This window comes from Seriola aureovittata, chromosome 15 (assembly GCF_021018895.1).
Source record: "Seriola aureovittata isolate HTS-2021-v1 ecotype China chromosome 15, ASM2101889v1, whole genome shotgun sequence".
Taxonomy (NCBI): domain Eukaryota; kingdom Metazoa; phylum Chordata; class Actinopteri; order Carangiformes; family Carangidae; genus Seriola; species Seriola aureovittata.
In genome coordinates this window covers 24,462,931-24,480,261 of record NC_079378.1, presented here as the reverse complement: position 1 = coordinate 24,480,261, position 17,331 = coordinate 24,462,931, and the positions used below count along the sequence as shown (strand labels likewise).

Here is a 17,331-nt window from a genome sequence, read left to right as displayed (position 1 = left end):
ATGCTCAGTGTTCATGAATGGTCATGGGTTATTGTAGTTTGGTCCACTTATCAAAGACAGTCAGCAGTTGCAGAAGCAGCAGCTGTGACACACGGCTCATGGAAGCAATTAAGGTACTTGAAGACTCATTCATCTTGGAGCCATAACTCAATTGAGTCTGAACACACAGACGTGATACAGATATTCTTAGATTCACTGCGACTTCCCGAGGACGTCATAATGTCTGATGTCCATTGCAAATAGGAAGAAGACGCTGCTCGTACCAGCCAGAGATTCATCACATATGTGCATTTTCTTCAATATCAAAGTGTTCCAGTGATAGTTGTCTGTACATTCACATGGAGGTACAGTGCAAACAGCAGCTGCTAATAGTTCATTCATCTTAGTTTTATCAGTCGGCCTAAATATAAACAAATATACGGTAGACTAAAAAAATCCACAGACAAAACCTCTTAATCCATAGCAACATTATGTCTCCCAGCATTATGGAAACTACAGTTACAAACCTGTGTTTACCGACCAAACAGAAGCAGAGAACAGGAGTGAAAAAACATTAACATCATCATCTATCATATTAAATATAAATATTATATTTAGTGCAAAGGATCAGGTTTGTCTCGTACTCTAGAGGGACTGGGACGTTTTTAGAAGAGGTTTGCTATATTCCATAGACATTAACATTTGCATCACCATGTGCAATAATTAACACACAACATCTGTGCTGCCATTTCTGATATATTTAAATATCTAATTGTACATATCATATTATTATCTATTATTTATCTTTAAGTATTTGGTGATGACATTTTGCTGTTTCTTTTTTATACTGTCCACATTGCAAATGTCGGCCCTCTTATTTTTTAATCACTACTGTACTGTAGTGAGAGACACTGTCCTGGTGTTACTCTTTAAATTGTTTATTTTCTTCACTAGTTTTTGGCTCCAAAGCGTCAAACACTCATTTGCTCATTTGTTGTATCTACTTCTAGTGAACATTTAGAGGCATGTAACTCATACAGACACTACAGACCGAAAACCAAGCTCACACTCTGTCAGGTCATGTTGCGCAGCACTGCTACAGAAATCTGTCTTCCCTTGGGTGGAAGTCTTTGTTCAATCATGCCCAAATGGCAAATCAGCACACATTTCAGTGGAAATCCCTCTAATTGATGCCATTTCATCCAAATATTCATCCCTCAAGGACAGCAAAACGCACAACGGCAAAACGCATCACAGCGAGCCCACATGCTCAAGCAGGCTTTGCCATTTCTCAGCCATTTCTCTGGTGCTCGCTGCTGAAGCCACGAGCATGGCTACCAGGATGCAGAGCCACCGGGCCGGATGACCTGGACTCTGTGGCTGCACCCACACAGAAGAACCAGGCACAAGATGTTAATGTCATATTCTGCCTGTGTACTGACGTTCACGTCTCCAAGGGCAAGGAGATGGCGAGGCCTGCACCAGTCGTGGCTCACAGTCATGATGAGTCTCTTCGTGTGGAGCAGTGAAAGCAAACAGGCTCTTCCTGGAACAGCAGCACAGTGGGTCACTGTGTGTTTCACATAAATTAAACTTATTTATCCAAACACATTATGAAATAAGGCAGCTCGATTCTGGCAGAAATCATAATCAAGATTATTTTGATCAATATTGACGATCACGATTATCTAACAAGATTACTCATTGACTTTGGAAAACACGCATTTATTAAAATTAAAAATTTATAAGAAATAAATCAGACCAACTACAACACATCGGCCCTGGCAGCAGCTTCTTGATAGTAAAGTTAATATCAAGCACGACCAAAAAAGGAAAAACATAAAAAACAGATTTCAAAACAAAAAGTTTTTCCAGTTCTACAGGATAAAAGTGAAAGATATCTGAGTGTTGGACAGCAGCCAGACCGGGTGTGGTCTCTCCTGACTATATATAGAAAGTCTCTGAACTGATGACGCACGCCTACGTATGTTGCCAACGGACGCCGAAATGTAACCAGGAAGTGGATGGGGGGATGGTTTTTGAAGGGGGGATGAAATTTGCTGCAACACAGAATAATCGTTGTATCTCGATTATCTTGTTTTCATAATCGTCGTAATCAAAAACAGCTCTATAATGAAATAACAAGAAGTTGGTTAAAATGTGCAGATTTTATTTTCCCTTGCAAATCTCAGAGTTTAAACCCTCAACCATCCACCACCATGCTCAGTCACAGTGAAGGCCTTCTGTCTGCAGAGGAGCAGGACTACCATCTTCTTCCTGCTGCCCCCACCCCACCCCCGCCCCCGCCCCCACCACCCACAGTGCGACAGAGAAACAGCCACGTGAGAGCGTCTCAGACAAACAGGCTGCTCACAAACTGGAGAACACCATTTCATTTCATTTTCAGCAGCATCTATTAGCTCTGCCCTATGCTCTGGTGCGTTGTTGTAAACAGAAAGGGGGCGACTCATTCTGTTCCCCTTCCTATGCAAACTGCTGACTCCGTGTTGTGATAATCACATATTTGTGAGTGCTATTTGTGTCGCTGAAATGATTAATGTGGAAGTGGATCTCCTCTCTCTGGGGGGGCCGTTTAGCTAGAGGACCGGAGACTTCACCTGTGGGTGGTCGCTTAGATCTGGGACACAGTTAGAGCCGAGGATCTATTCACTTTTGGAGAAAAGCCTCATCACTCTCTAGTTGTTGCACCCGTGGGAGCAGCTATTTGTCTCGCCAATGGCCCAGAAGCCTACTTTACACATTTGTGCCAGAGGAGCTGAATCAGCCCACATTGAAGAGGGCACATTTTGATCTGCCACGACTTTCATACCATGCCCTCCTTAACGCTGCATTAAAATCCTCTAAGTGTTTGGAAACAGTCACTCCACATCTTTTTAAACATATCGCATTTAAAAGTCTTGACTAACGTTCTGTATAATGACCAATTTGATCGTTGTCATGGTATCAAGAATCATCTATGAACCATTATGTTGGAACAAAAGCAATTAAGGAGCTCGAAATGTAACGTAAAGTGCAATGATACATGCAATTATAATTAAGAGGAATATACAGAGCAGAGAAGCCTCCTCACAGTCATGCCAGACTCATACTACAACAGGCGACATCATGTCTTATGTGATTATAATGTGTGTGTCGAGTTGTGTAACAGCAACAGTGTGTGCCCATTATTTGAATAAAAAATACACACAGACTCTCTGCCTTAATGCTGAGCTGCTGCATTTTATTCCAGAGCCAGTAGTCCCTCAGGGACAGTTAAATGTTTTTGGGGGCAGGCTAACCTAAATTATTTTGGGTCAAAAGGGATGTCTCCTCTCCACTGATACAGACTGAGGCCAGGCCCAAAGCTGATTTTATGCTGTAGTGGACAAAACTAGCTTTAGCCAAACAAATGGTAATTTTACTGAACGAAAGATTTTCAAAAGCATCTGTGAAGTTGCTCACAGCAACATTTCTGCCCCTGAATTGAGGTTGAAAAAAAACTCTCCTGGGCCAAATAGTTGGCAGTGCTACAACCGAAGCTGCCCAGCAACGCTCCAGTCTACATTTCAGGAAACGTCTGATGCTGTCGGTGTTACATTCTTAAACCTGCAATCTGTGGCAGAACAGCAATTGCACTTAGTTCGGACAAAATAATGCAGAAAGACGGTAAGAATCCAGGTATTCATCCGTCCACAGAGGAACGAATCTGTCCAAGAGTGTGTGCAAAACCCTTTGAATCGATCCTCTAGCCCTCGATCACGGCTGCATTTCTGTGTGAAGCCGCTTAGTTAAATGCCAACAGGCAAACTTCAGCGTCATGTACACAAACAATCAGCTTAACGAAGACAGGGCTGCTGGTACACAGGCCTCACTGTGGTGTGTCTCTTTCCTCAGAGAGTGTGACAGAAGTGAGGACAAACATCTACGTGACGAGCTTTGGGCCGGTGTCAGATACAGACATGGTGAGTATTATTCTCTTCTCTCTCCTCCTCGCTGTGACTCATCAGATCTCAGCAGGTTATTAGTCTCCGCTCTGCTGCTCTTATTATTGTTCAAGTTTGACACAAGTACTTGAGGAACATTTGTCATTTTTGATTCTGTAACTTTGTGAAATTTCTTTGCAGAATAAGATAAGTAATTTCAGCTATGACCGAACACATTTTATGAGTTAACAATCGTTGCAGTGTTCTCCACCTCTTCATTCGGAGGGTTTATTTAGATATTACAGCTTCATAAAAATAGCCTCCAATAGCAGATGTTTCAGAGAGGTTAATTATGTGTAGATGATTAAGAAAAACAAAAAAATAGGAATCATCATCTCAGGTGCAACAGAAAGATAGCTCTTGAATTCAGGCAGGAAATGACTGAACAGTGTGGTAACCAACCAAAACACCAAAGCTGATTTTTTGCTGTAGTGGACAAAAGCAGCTTTAGCCAAACAAATGGTGATTTTACTGAACGAAAGATTTTCAAAAACCATCTGTGAAGTTGCTCACAGCAACATTTCTGCCCCTGAATTGAGGTTGAAAAAACAGTGCCACTTCACAACCAGAGCACCATTATAAAGGGTTTATAATCAGGTTATTAATTCAGTTGTGAACACTTTATAAACAATAAACAATTATAAACAAGTTATAACTCAGTTTTCATACATTGATGCAGGCTCACTATTTGGCAACATCAAGTTAATGTTTACTACTCATCAATCTGCCTGAGTTACCACCATTTATAACTGGTAACAGGAGCCTTATAGTAACTCATTGTTGGTTGTAAAAACGAGAAGAAGAAACATGAAGGTGATGGAGGGAGAATCACAGAGATGTGAACAGTGGGACAAAGAATGGGTGAGCAGTTCACCAGGTAAAGGAAGGTTCCCACCTGTGTTCTACCTGGATGTTAAAGAACAGACCAGCCAGCAGAAAGCAGCTCCATGTTAATATCTGATCAACAGCTGTGATTATGACGAGGACCTGCTGAGAGCATGTCAAGGTAAACAACACTGCCAAGGCCTCAGAGCATGAATCTGGTCATGTGATACATAAAGACGTACTGAAAAACCTCTTCAGAGTCAAATAGTTGGGAGTCCTGAAACCAAAGCTGCCCAGCAATGAGAGTCTACAGTTTGCAGTACATTACCATGGATACATAATTAAGAAAAAAAATGTCCTTACTACCGTTATCTCAAGTGCAGCAACAGAAGCAAAGCACTTGAATTCAGGCAGGAAATGACTGAACATTGTGGTAACCAAGCATCAACCCACTAAAGCAAACCTCCTTGCTTCTCTCCTCTTGTTTTCACTCTGACAGATTACAGCTCTTTTAAAAGAATATTCCTGCTGTACTCCACTTTCTGCATGAGGTGTTCTACCTGTCCACTTGATGTTGCTCCTGCACACTTCCTTACAGACAATTTTCTGGCATTGTTGGTCCCAGTAATTCATTTTTTATACATAGTTATCTGGCGACTGGCACATTCACCTCCACCTTCATGCAGCACTTTGACTTCAGCCGGTAAAACCTACAACTACTGACTCTCCAGCTGTTTCTATTCTCCACTGAGCTGGACAGTATTTAAAAAAAAATCTAATATGACACTGTTTTACTTATTTTGCAATATTCTGGTTGGACAAATAAGGACTTCTTACAAGAGGTGGATGATAATCCAATCTAAAAATCATTACTAATGAGGTATGCAGCTGATGACTACAGGCTTTAGCCATTAGTTTTTTTAAATTGTAATTCACTCCTCAGCTAGAACAGTCAAATAAGTTAAGAAAAACAACTTTAGTAAGAGCTTTAGAAGAAGAAAAGTCAGCATTTAAATCATCATTGTTACAACAACACTGCACCTTCACTGCTCCCAGTGAAGGTGCAGTGTTTTTAAACAGCCCAATTCTGGAGAAACTCCATCTCCAGCCCTGGATGACCTCCTTCAAACAGCAGATGCTCGAGATGGTTCGCGCTTTGTCTTGGGACCTTATACAGCATTTGACATATTTGATCATGCAGCTTTAATTGACCGCCTTGAGCGCTGGGTGGTTTCCCTGCCTCCGCTCTGAGCGGGCTCGACAGCCTGGGTGACGTAGCGCTTTTTGGAGTTGGCTTTTTTTGTTTTTGTCTCACTGGGGAGGCTCTCCACATTTCAAGCATCATCTTCTATGGAGCAAGTTACACTCAGACTGTCTCAAACTTTCCATAAGTAGGTGAGGATCTCATGGACTTATCTTTGGAAAGAACCCCTTTTATTTTATTATAACAGAATTTATTAAATTCACCTTTCCTTATTAACTACACTTGTCTTTACACGTCTTATAACCATGTTCTGACCTCCTTGTAAAATAGATTTTTGTAGTGGTAATGTAGGTTGTTGGCATTGCATGAGAGATGTCTGTGAATTCAATGCAAAAACAAAACTCCTGGGTTTAGGTTTCGCTTCCACCTTCCTGCCACTGTAAAGGCAGAGTGCACTGACCACAGTGTGTTGAACTTGCTTTGGTGAGACAGTGTTTGCTCTCTCACTTTATCACAACGGACAGTGCTTTATCTTTTTCAGCAGATATCACCTTTGGGGTCTCTCAGGGCTCAATTCTAGCCCCAATCTTTTATTCTCTTCACATGCTCCACTTGGCAACATCATGAATCAGTGGCAAACGGCACTGAGCTCAGTCAGTGGCACATGTTACGGCTGCACAGGCCACAGAAAGACACTTGTGGTAATGTTTTTCGGCGGCAGAGAAGGTGTTTTCTGTGTGTTTTATCTACACACACTCACATATTCATCTGGTAATCAATGTATTTACTGTGGGTGCCAATGTTTCGACTGTTCCCAGATGTGGAAACATTCATTTTTGTTAAATTTCTGCACTGGTTTAGATTTGATGTCTGGATTACACTGATGGTTACCCATGAAGGAAAGGCTGATTGTGGCCTCAGGTTACACCGAATATTCTTGCTCTATATGCACATAAATATTAGTTAAAGGCCTTTCAAGACTTTTCACGGTCTAGCCTCAAAAGATGATCATGTTTTAGCAGGAGGCATCAAACTATGAACAGATGTAAGTATCGTTTAGTGCAACGGTTCCCAACCATTTCAAACTCATGGTGCATTTCAACATCTCAAAAATGTTGGCGGCCCACATCTGACCTGTAACAATATGGAGACCAAATACTGCAACAGAGTTTTTATTTTAATGTTAACGACCGAATATTCAGGACTGAACTGAAAGCAGAGGAAGCTCAGTTTTCCTTATTTCACAGGGAAGAGATCACCTGTCAGTTCACCGCCTGTCTGACTCTTTCCTTCCTGTTGCCCACCAGCTTTGATGCTCCAGATTTTGCCTATCTTACACCCGGCTCAAGTGACGCAGTTGTCATTTATCCAATCAGAGTCCACGTTGTTTAAATACCAAATATACCTGCGCTCATCTGAGCACCCATGGGTGTATTGGTCTTACAACGAGGTGAAGGCAGGAGCATTGTTGGTGCTTTGATTTCATGAGGCAGCGGAAAGTGATTGACCGCTGGTCTTAAGTCAGTGCTGCAGTATTTCACTGTTAGTTTAAGGCGCATTGTCAAGAGAATAATATGCACACAACACGCACACACAACCTGTTACACACAAGCAGAGTGAGCTGATCTGTTTTTACATTCTCTGAGGAGAGGCTCACTTTGCCCCAATTTGAAAACCCCCTACAAGAAAAAAAAACTATGAAAGGAGTTTTTCAACATTTTTAATTTAATAATTTTAATTTCTTTTTAAAACTTAAAAAAAAAAATGTTATCTTGAGATCTGAATTCGTCTATTCCTGTGTTTACATGGTTGTGGACTCAGAGCAGAGATCTGGTCAGAAATCTTAAATTTTATTTTAGTTTGAGGTTTTTTTTGTGTGATTCAGATACAATAAGAACAATAAGAGATTCACTCCTCTGTTCTCTCACACACTAAATTCTACCTTCACAAAAGCTACTGTAGAATTTGCTGCACAGCTATTGTATGGGATTACAGATCAGCCCTAGGACTCTGGGGCCATTTAAGCGGAGGAGGGAATGAGAGGACAAGACCAATGATTATATAGTATAATGAGCAAATGTGAACAGTAGGCTGCACTAAATAAGTAGGTCTTGACTCTGGACTTTCATAATGAACGGTCTGAATTGCTGAAATTGGTGCACATTTCCAAAAGGGCTTCTGAGGGCGAGTGTTTGGGAGGGTGGCTCAGTTTTTCTTGAGAACAGAGAATAACAAGGGCTGTTAGATCCAGCGAGCGGAGAGCCGGACCAGGTCTGGAGCCCACATCGGGTAATTGTGTGATGTGCTGAAAGGCGAGTTCTTTTCATGATATTTAAGTATATTTGGGCTTTGAAGGCACTCTTGAGTTCTGGTACTCAGAGCCAATGAAGGCAAATCTACAGTAGGTCAGGGTCGTGCGATCGTGTTTTCTGGTTCATGAGTTTCCAGGCTACTGAGTTCAGAATGAGTCGGATGTGTTGTGTGAGTGTGGAGCGGGACAGCCTCGGAGTATGGAGCATTGCAGTAAACAGTTCTGGGAAACAAAAGCACGGAGCAGTTTTCTAGGTCAGTTAAAGGAGAGGAAATGACTAATCCTGGAGGTATTTCAGAGGTGGAAAGAAGCTTTTTTAGATAGTTCCTTGATGTGCTCACCAAAGGAAAGTTCTGCTCTGGAGACAATTCACCAGAGTTTAGCAGATTAGTTTGGGGCAGCTAGTCATTAAAATAAAGAGAGAAATCAGCTGGAACCTGCTAAGGACATAAAAAATGTTTTAACTTTTTCTTGTTTTCATGTTGTAACAGCATCATAATTTTGTCAAAGCTAGTCGATTCCCCCTAGATTCCTTTATTATATATATTATTATATATTATTTATTTTATATTCATTGATTTTTTTATTAGTTATTTTATGAACCTCGTTAACTCTTTAATAAGCTTTAAATTGATAGTGCTCCATGTCTAACATACCGCCCTATAAATATGTTTTCTTTGGATCCAATGGAGGGCGCTGAGCCCAAGATCCCCCCTGCTGGTTGAATACACACACACACCCACACACACACACACACACAGGTTTTGTGTAAAGGCTATAGTCAACATGCTAACATGGTTAAGGCGATGCTAGCATACTGATGTTTAGCAGGTGCAATGTTTACCACATGTTCACCATCTTGGTTTAGCATGTTAGCATGCTAATATTTGCCAGTTAGCACTAAACAAAAGTACAGCTGAGGCTGATGGCATTGTCATTAGTTCTGCTAATGGGGGTTTGATGAGTAGCACCATTACCAGGTCTACATTTTAATTTGTCGAACACTTTTAGTTTATTACAGTCTATTCTGAGGGGAACAACAAAGTCCCACCATGAGGGCGGGGTAGAGTTAAAGGCAGGGGGACATATACAGTCAGTAGGATAAACATTGTCTGTTGTGTTGAATCCTCCTGTAGATTCACAGATGTTTCACAGGATAAACTATTTTTGACCTGCTGGTGGCACTAGATGAGAAATCTCCAAAGTTATTAGGATTCATCCTTTGGGAACAATAAGTGTCCGTACCTAACAGCATAGCAATCAAACCAATAGTGGAGACCAAAGTGCTGACTGACTGGCATTGCCATCCCTAAAGTCGCTCTGCTAGCGTGGCTAAAAATGTGGAGCAACTATTAAAACTGAAACCTTCCTAGACAGAGCACACTCTATACCCAAGGCATCTTATAGTTTATGTTGCGTACATCCAGTGGTCCAATTACCCATCTCTGCAACATCAAGTGTCCCAGAAATGTCTGCTTCTCACTCACCCCGAGGGCCGGTTGTTCAGCCTTCACTTAGACCCCAATACGCCACATCTGCCTTTAGTGTTCCACTATCACAACAGGAGGGAAGCTAACTGCATAATCGGAGTGAAACTCGAATCTTAGGCCAATAACAAGTCTAACGTTGTTCCGTCGTGTCTGACCACGGCAGATTTCTGCAGCGTGTCACACCAAGACCCAGAATGTGGGTTGCTATCTTGATGCTGATCTCTGGTAAGGAGGTGGGGGTGTTTCTCTACCTCGAGCCTCCCCCCTTCTAACATCCTTTTGCTGATTTTTCCTCTGTCTTTTGTTTACGTCTTCCTCCCTCCCTCTCAGAAGGTCTGTGGAGTGGCATCTCATCCACATGTATGCAGTGTCACGGCACATTTACCTGTCTCGTGGTTTGACAGGTCTGTTCTGATGAAATGGGAAGCGATTTACGCTGTCACAGGTACTGTGCTGAAGCTTGCTCTCACAAACATGTCAGTGATGGCCTGATCTCAGTAGAGGTTGCACAATCTCTGGGGGTAAACATTTCTGGAATATCTGAGGTCTTCAGCACACTGTATTCACTATATAAAATTCAGGGAACTCAAACTCCAAAATGCCTGAGCAGTTTCAAGGTCCTCTGAACAGAACAGATGGAGGTTTGTGTTGCTAAAATTTCAAGGTGAACTCCTGGATTCTGCATCAATCACATTGTCCTTGTTCAAAGCCGTGCAAACCCAATTAAACCTCTTTTTATGAGGACACACAGAATTTTAAATTTGTCTTAGACTCCCAGCACCTTTCTAATAAAAAACTCCTTTTAAAATAGGGTGCCATTTTTTTTTTATTCCACTCACCATACAGGTCATCATGTTCCCCAGTGTCACAATATGATTCATGTGCAGGGCGGGAACCGCTTGAAAGCAGAGCAGGCACAGCCTTTTTGCATTCTAACATCCTATAAGTTTTCCGAACATGGCAGCCACAGGTTACAGGACAGCAACCTGTTGTAACAACCCTTCTTCCAACATGTTCATTTTCCAGTAATTGACCCAACTACAAGCAAACAACAAATGTATTACAGCACACAGAGGTTGAACACTTGTGTATCATATAAATTCTTCATAGAAATTTAAATTTTTTAAAACTGCAATATGTTTTGATACATAAATAATGTACTATTCATAGTATTTCTGTTGCAGTATATATGGATCTTAATTTTTCCACATTTTCACCGCTCATCTGTCATTTTATTATGATCACTATCATGACAACGCTGTCTTGAAAAAAATACATTTACATACTAAACCTGCAACTCAAAATATTTTTTAATTGATTTGTTGATTAGAATGAAAATGTCTTCATCTAAAAAAACATACCAGTGAAATGTTTACTGACAACATATTTAATTTGTTTTCCCTGCATTCATGGCAGCTAAAGCCTGAATTCTGCTTTTAATGCTGATTTTTAATCAATTCAAAGCTTGAAACAGTTATTATCAGGGATTAAAGGGTCTGAAACGATCCTTTGATTAATGAGTAAATAAATATGATTGGAAGGTTCTGATTCCAAGAAATGGACCATCAAATAATTCATTACATTTTTACCGAGCCTCTCCATGTGCCTGTCACTCGGGGTGCGTGTGAGAGCATGCTGGGACTACACTCACTGACACATGTAATCCAAGCCTAACCACAACATATCAAGTCCACTGTGCACCCCGATCACATCCCTACAGTCTCACTGCAGTACAAGAACACAGCATTTAGTGGATTTGTGGACTGCAATTACGTTTCCTCCAAAATATATAGTGTATACCAGTAAACACAATTCTTAGAGGAGAGGGTTGCACTTGATGGAAACTGCTCTAGTTGGACCAAAATGTCTTTTTTCTCTCATTTCCCTCTTGAGCACAAGCCACTTATGTTAATTTCCCTGAGAGCAGTTCAAAACAACCATCATTTCATAATGTGTCTTAGACTTTAAAAATGTATTATGTTTTTAGTGGCTTAAATGATTGCATAAACATGTTTACTGCGACATATCCTTCATTTGTTTACTGCCATCTGATTCTAGGGCTGATTGCATTTGTGGAACAAAATGTTGGCGTCTGAAGTGTGGCACAATGAAGTGCTGAAACATGTTTACGCCTCAGAGCTGCAGAAGCCGCAGAACACTGAAGATAATTGGAGCTGGTATGGGATTCACAGCTCATTGCAAGTCTCACACAGGTTACAATCCCGGCAGGGAAAGGTGAACAGCACAAGAAGCGAAGTGAGAGAGAATAATTGACAATGGGAGAGCAAGATGGACTAGTAATTAAGACATTAATCAGATCTTTGACTAATCATTACAATGTCCAGAGTGTGAAGTTGACAAAGGCCAGGCCAAATTGATATGTTGCCTCCAGGAAGTAGTTTGTATCATTACCACACCGGCTAATCCAAATGTCATCACTGGGTCTGCTGTGGACTGTCAAAAACTAGACTTCATAACATACATCACACATTACTGCACAATAAATTTGGGAAACAGCTCTTACAAACAATATAAGCTCTTGTCAGGAGCACTAAATCAAACCCGTCACATCCGTCAGTTAATGTAGATAAAATGTGTGTGTCACGTTGAAGCTGAGTAAGAACATCGGACAATAAGTTGTTGTGCGGAAAAATTTCAATTTCCTGTAATGAGCAACTTGTTTGGGTCACTCCGCCTTCAGAGATGACTCATCTTAATTGTTGTTTGTTTTTGTTTTTTAAATATATTTGAGATAAATTTGTAGCTGGATTATCAAGCAAATTCAATGAAACAGAGAAAAACCTGCACATCGACTGGAAGAGATCAGGTGTCCAGATCTGTTAGGTAAAACCAAATTAAAACTAAAAGGTGATGAAATAACCAAATGTTTAGAATTTAATGAACTCATTAATTCATGATAAAAGGCTGTATTAATATTCTATCAGATATTAGACACAACCTTCCTGCCATTATCAGAGAACCAGACACTGTGTCATTTTTTAACGTCTAGACTCATTTAGCCCAGTCTACTGTACATCCTACCTTAACTGCCACCTTATCAGCCCGTCCTATCATTTCCCTCATTTCCTTTGGTCTCATCATTCTCTCGCTCCTGCAGCCCTGCTATTGGCTGCTTCTCTCCACCGCCGAGACGTACACTCACATGTGAGCGAAGGAGACATTTCTTTGTGCGCCTGACATGCTTGTTCTTTCGCTTGTTTTCTAATCCCTGTTTTTATCTGTTCGTGTGTTCTCTCCTTGTGAGGCACTGCTGTGACAGTATTTACTCAAAGTGTTCAGTAATTAACCTCGACTTCAAAACATTAGAGGCGAATTTAGTTATGACATACAGGACAGTGAGTGTGATTTCTACATCATTATGAAACAGATTCAAATAAAGACAGAAATAGTTTTGACTGCGAGGACGACCAGGTTCATGAAAGAGAAACAGAGACTGAAACCATCAAAAACATAATCGTTCGAAGGCTGTCTGTTTGCCAAGTGGTTAAACTTAAAAACCTTTGTTGCCGTTTTTCATACCCCTTTATCTCTCCATGTTTCCTGTCAGTGGCTAATAAATGCAAAAAATGCCAAAAAGAGGGTCAGTTCAGGATAAACCAAATCTGAGAGTAAATGATAAAGTGTCCACACGTGGTGATTAGGCCATCGACAGAATATTTACAGGTGAAAATATGACTACAAAACATCTCTTAATCCTGCGTTAATGGACTTTAATGCAGGTTTATCAGAGCTTTGTAGCTGCAGGAAACATCAGTCAGGTGATAATTCTCAGTGGGTCCGACACAAAGTGCCAAATACATGTCTTTTGATCAGCTGTTAATCTAAAAATATTGATTTTAGCAGATTGAAAGTCGTTTATCAAGCAAAATGTGAGTATTTGCTGTTTTACTCAGATTTATGTCACTGATTAGATTTTTACTGTCGGACTGTTTCCTCTGGCTCTGGAAACTTGTGATTGTCGTCCACTGCTGCAGCAGCTCATCCCAGTTTCTCTCTCACATATTCTACATCTCCGTCCTCTGCTCTCTAATAAAGGCAGGGTGCCAAAAAAATGGCATAAGGCATATAAAAGGGATGTGTATTATATGTGTGAAGAGTGATTGTGTATTCATAAATCTGCTTGTAACACTGTCATCCAGGTGCCATGAATGTGTTTGTAAATGTCTTTTAAATTACAGTTGTTTGCTACACTAACTCCCTTCATGATCCTCGCTGCTATAAAAAAGACATTTGAAATCTACTGCTGGGGTGAGGTTCCACTCCGTCTCCTCTGTCAAGGAGAAATCAATCACTCGGTCCCTGGAGGAACACCAGCTGGCATTAGAACTGATTGTGCCATTTGGCCTTATGTGGAGATTGACTATGTTTTTCCACATCTTTCAATCTTCAAATTCATTCCCAGTGTTTATGGGAGATTTATGTCCGAGGGAAACAAACAAATGATGGCGCTGCCGAGCTGGGCCGAGCGCTCTGTTGTCCTTTTATTCATCACTGGATGTTTTACACTGATTGGCATCTCATAAAGAAAAAGACAAGATGGATGAAAGTGCATAACATGAGGATAACTGAGGCGATGGAGATTTAAGTGATCCCACGTCTTTCTGTGCCAGGACGGAACAAACCGTCTCTGAGTTGCTGGAACTTTTGGTAGAAGACACACAGGACACCAGTGCTGACCGATTAATCTTATTTCATCGCCATCGCGATATGAACGTGCAATAAACACATCGTAAAAGACTGACGGAAACACGACGAATTAGAAAAAATAGTACATAATAACACGTCATGAACTCAGGGTTTTCAAGGCGCAATGCAAGAACCAAATGAACCGGAAAAAACTCTATACTGCGTTGTGGTGTTGATTATTGATGCAATCATCCATCGGCACAACGCTTGTGTGAACGCACCCAAGACACACTGAGAACTACATTTGATCACTCAGACCACATCGCCCACATGTGTCCACATTCTGTTAGCAGTGCAAATGTGTCCTGGGTCAAACTGAAGGACCGCCTACTCTACTGATGTCCTCTGACACCGTCTGATTGGTCCTGCCACAGTTTCATAGGCCCTGTTCACCTTCTCAGGTGATCCGATCACAAGCGGAAAGCTCTCAGTTCGTCAGTTCACACCTGGATCGGTTGTGATCGGATCTCACTTCCTGCTTTATAGGCAAATTAACAGCTATTCGTTGTTGTTTTTAGCCAATCAACAGACGGGTTTGTTGTTAATGTGCTTGTGTGGGTGGGTTTGTGTGTGTGTGTGTGTGTGTGTGTGTGTGTGTGTGTGTGTGTGTGTGTCGGGCAGCAACCTCGGAGGCTGAAAAATGAAGCCTACACTGTAGAACCAGAAGCTGCAGTTCCTCTGATGACCACTAGAGTCTGGCTCCAACAGTGAGTCAGTCCCCATAGACTCCCATGTTAAAATGTCCAACTTTACAGCAGAAATAAACATGTTTACAGCCTGGTACAAAAACACTTTTGTTCTCTAAGGCTAATGTCCTCCTTCATGACACCTGTACGGTGGGTGAATTTTTATATAAGTAAATTTAATTAACCGTATGTTTGCCACAAGCCGGCATGTACCGAAGTCTGGGCTTGACACGCCCCTCCTCTCTGCCCATTTCTAGATTGGCTGGGAGTTCAGCGGGAGTCAGGTACTGCCAAGATGGCGATGACGGAACAGCTTGCTCTGAGCTTCAAAACCGCTCTTCAGAAACCTACGGGTGACGTCACGGAGACTACGTCCATCTTTATTTTCCAGTCTATGGTGCGTGTGAGAGCGAGCGAGCGAGTGAGAGAGCGAGAGGGGCAGGGAGGGGTTTATTTAATATAAAGCTACGAAGTGAGATCCGATCACAAGTGGTCAATCAAGACGCATGTGGAGACGCATTTTAAAGTCAGGTGTGAACGGACAAAGTGAGAGCTGTCCACTTGTGATGGGAACAATAAAGATGCATGTTAATACCAGTGCTGAGCAATTCATCTTATTTTCAGCGCAATAGGAACATGTGAAATAAACACATCGCAAAAGAAACTTGATGATTTAGAAAAAATCATTTTATTTATACGCGCCATGCAGTCACAGCGTTCTCAAGGCCAGAGACAAATGAACCAGGAAATTACAGCGTTTTGGTGTCAGGCTGCAGCCTCTCACACACACACAAACACACACACACACACACACACACACACACACACACACACACACACAGAGCTGCACAATTAATCGAAATCACAATATGTCGAAGTGCAAATATCCAAATCACAGGAGCTGCAACTTTTTTGATTATAGGTAGAATGTGTCGACTTGTTTGGTACAAAACCAACAATAATCACATCATCATCATTTTTAGTTTTTTCTTCAGTGAAAATGAAAAAAATGATCATTCCAACTGAAATCACAATATCTATAAAATAATCGCAATATGATTTCTTTTGCGTATAGAGCAGATCTAAGTCACATTGACAAGTACGGCAACATGCAGTGCACTATATATTAAATGTAAAACAATGGCCATCTTGGCCACACTAGGAAGGGGAGGGATGACCAACGTTTGCAAACTTGTAACAACTGTAACCTGAAGACACTCACACACTGCACCAGTGAGGATACTGTGTGCACAGAGGACTTCTTAAAAAAATTATATTTGTACTTTGACAAAAGTGAATCGAATGTTTGAGGGAATCATGTCTGTCACACTCTCTCTGCGGGTTTTATTAAGAGCACTGTTGCGAGGACAGACGCAGTGTAATTGTTTTATGGTTCTGTAGGTCTGCACTCCGTCAGGAGGTCAATCACATCAATTAACAGACGTCCATCCTGCGCTGTTTAGAGAAGCCCTGTTGATGTGTTGAGTGGAGGCTGTACACCTCTCCTGCTGAGGATGATGGCTTCCTGTTGTTAAAGCTGCTGAGAAATGACTTTATCCGGGGGGTTTTTTTCCCACTCAGGGAGCAGCCAGTTACAGTCGACTGACGAGCTCTGAGCCCTTTTCACTACGAGCAAAGGCAGAAAAACAATTAGAGAGAAACACACGCGCTGTGCTTTTATTGATCACCAATAATGTGTGCTGTTGTGTGAGATACAGGCAGCTTCCCTCTATCTCACTCCGTTGAGACAGCTGCACACAGTCTGCACTGCCGCTGTACGGAGCTGATGAGGGGAGGCGGTTGCTAGGACACCAAGTCCTACTGAATGAATAATGTGAAATAAATTCCTTTTGACTGGCTACTTCCTGCATTCATTTTATTTTATTTAGGTTTTCATGTGTTGGTGACAACACTGAAAGACTTTGTTGCATATTAATAAAACATGAAACAGATGTATTACAAGGTTTTTCACTGAGGCTCATTTGTGTCTCAGTCCATGGTTAGGCTTTCAAGTTTAAAAGAAACGCTGCATAGTTAACAGAGTAGTAATTACATAACTTTCAAATACACAATATATCCTACAGTAAATATATGTATGTATACTTGTGGGTTTTTTTTGGGGTGACTTGTTTACTATATAAGAAAA

The 17,331-nt window shown here is 41.3% G+C and overlaps 1 protein-coding gene across 2 annotated transcripts in view; it reads left to right on the top strand.

The window, feature by feature from the left end:
- Positions 1 to 17,331, top strand: part of gabra3 (gamma-aminobutyric acid type A receptor subunit alpha3) — a 92,971-nt gene that overhangs the window by 51,365 nt on the left and 24,275 nt on the right. For both annotated transcript variants that reach the window (XM_056398250.1, XM_056398248.1), the window contains exon 4: positions 3,874 to 3,941. In XM_056398250.1, coding sequence (XP_056254225.1) covers positions 3,874 to 3,941 — 68 coding nt within the window. The remainder of the gene's footprint in view (positions 1 to 3,873; positions 3,942 to 17,331) is intronic.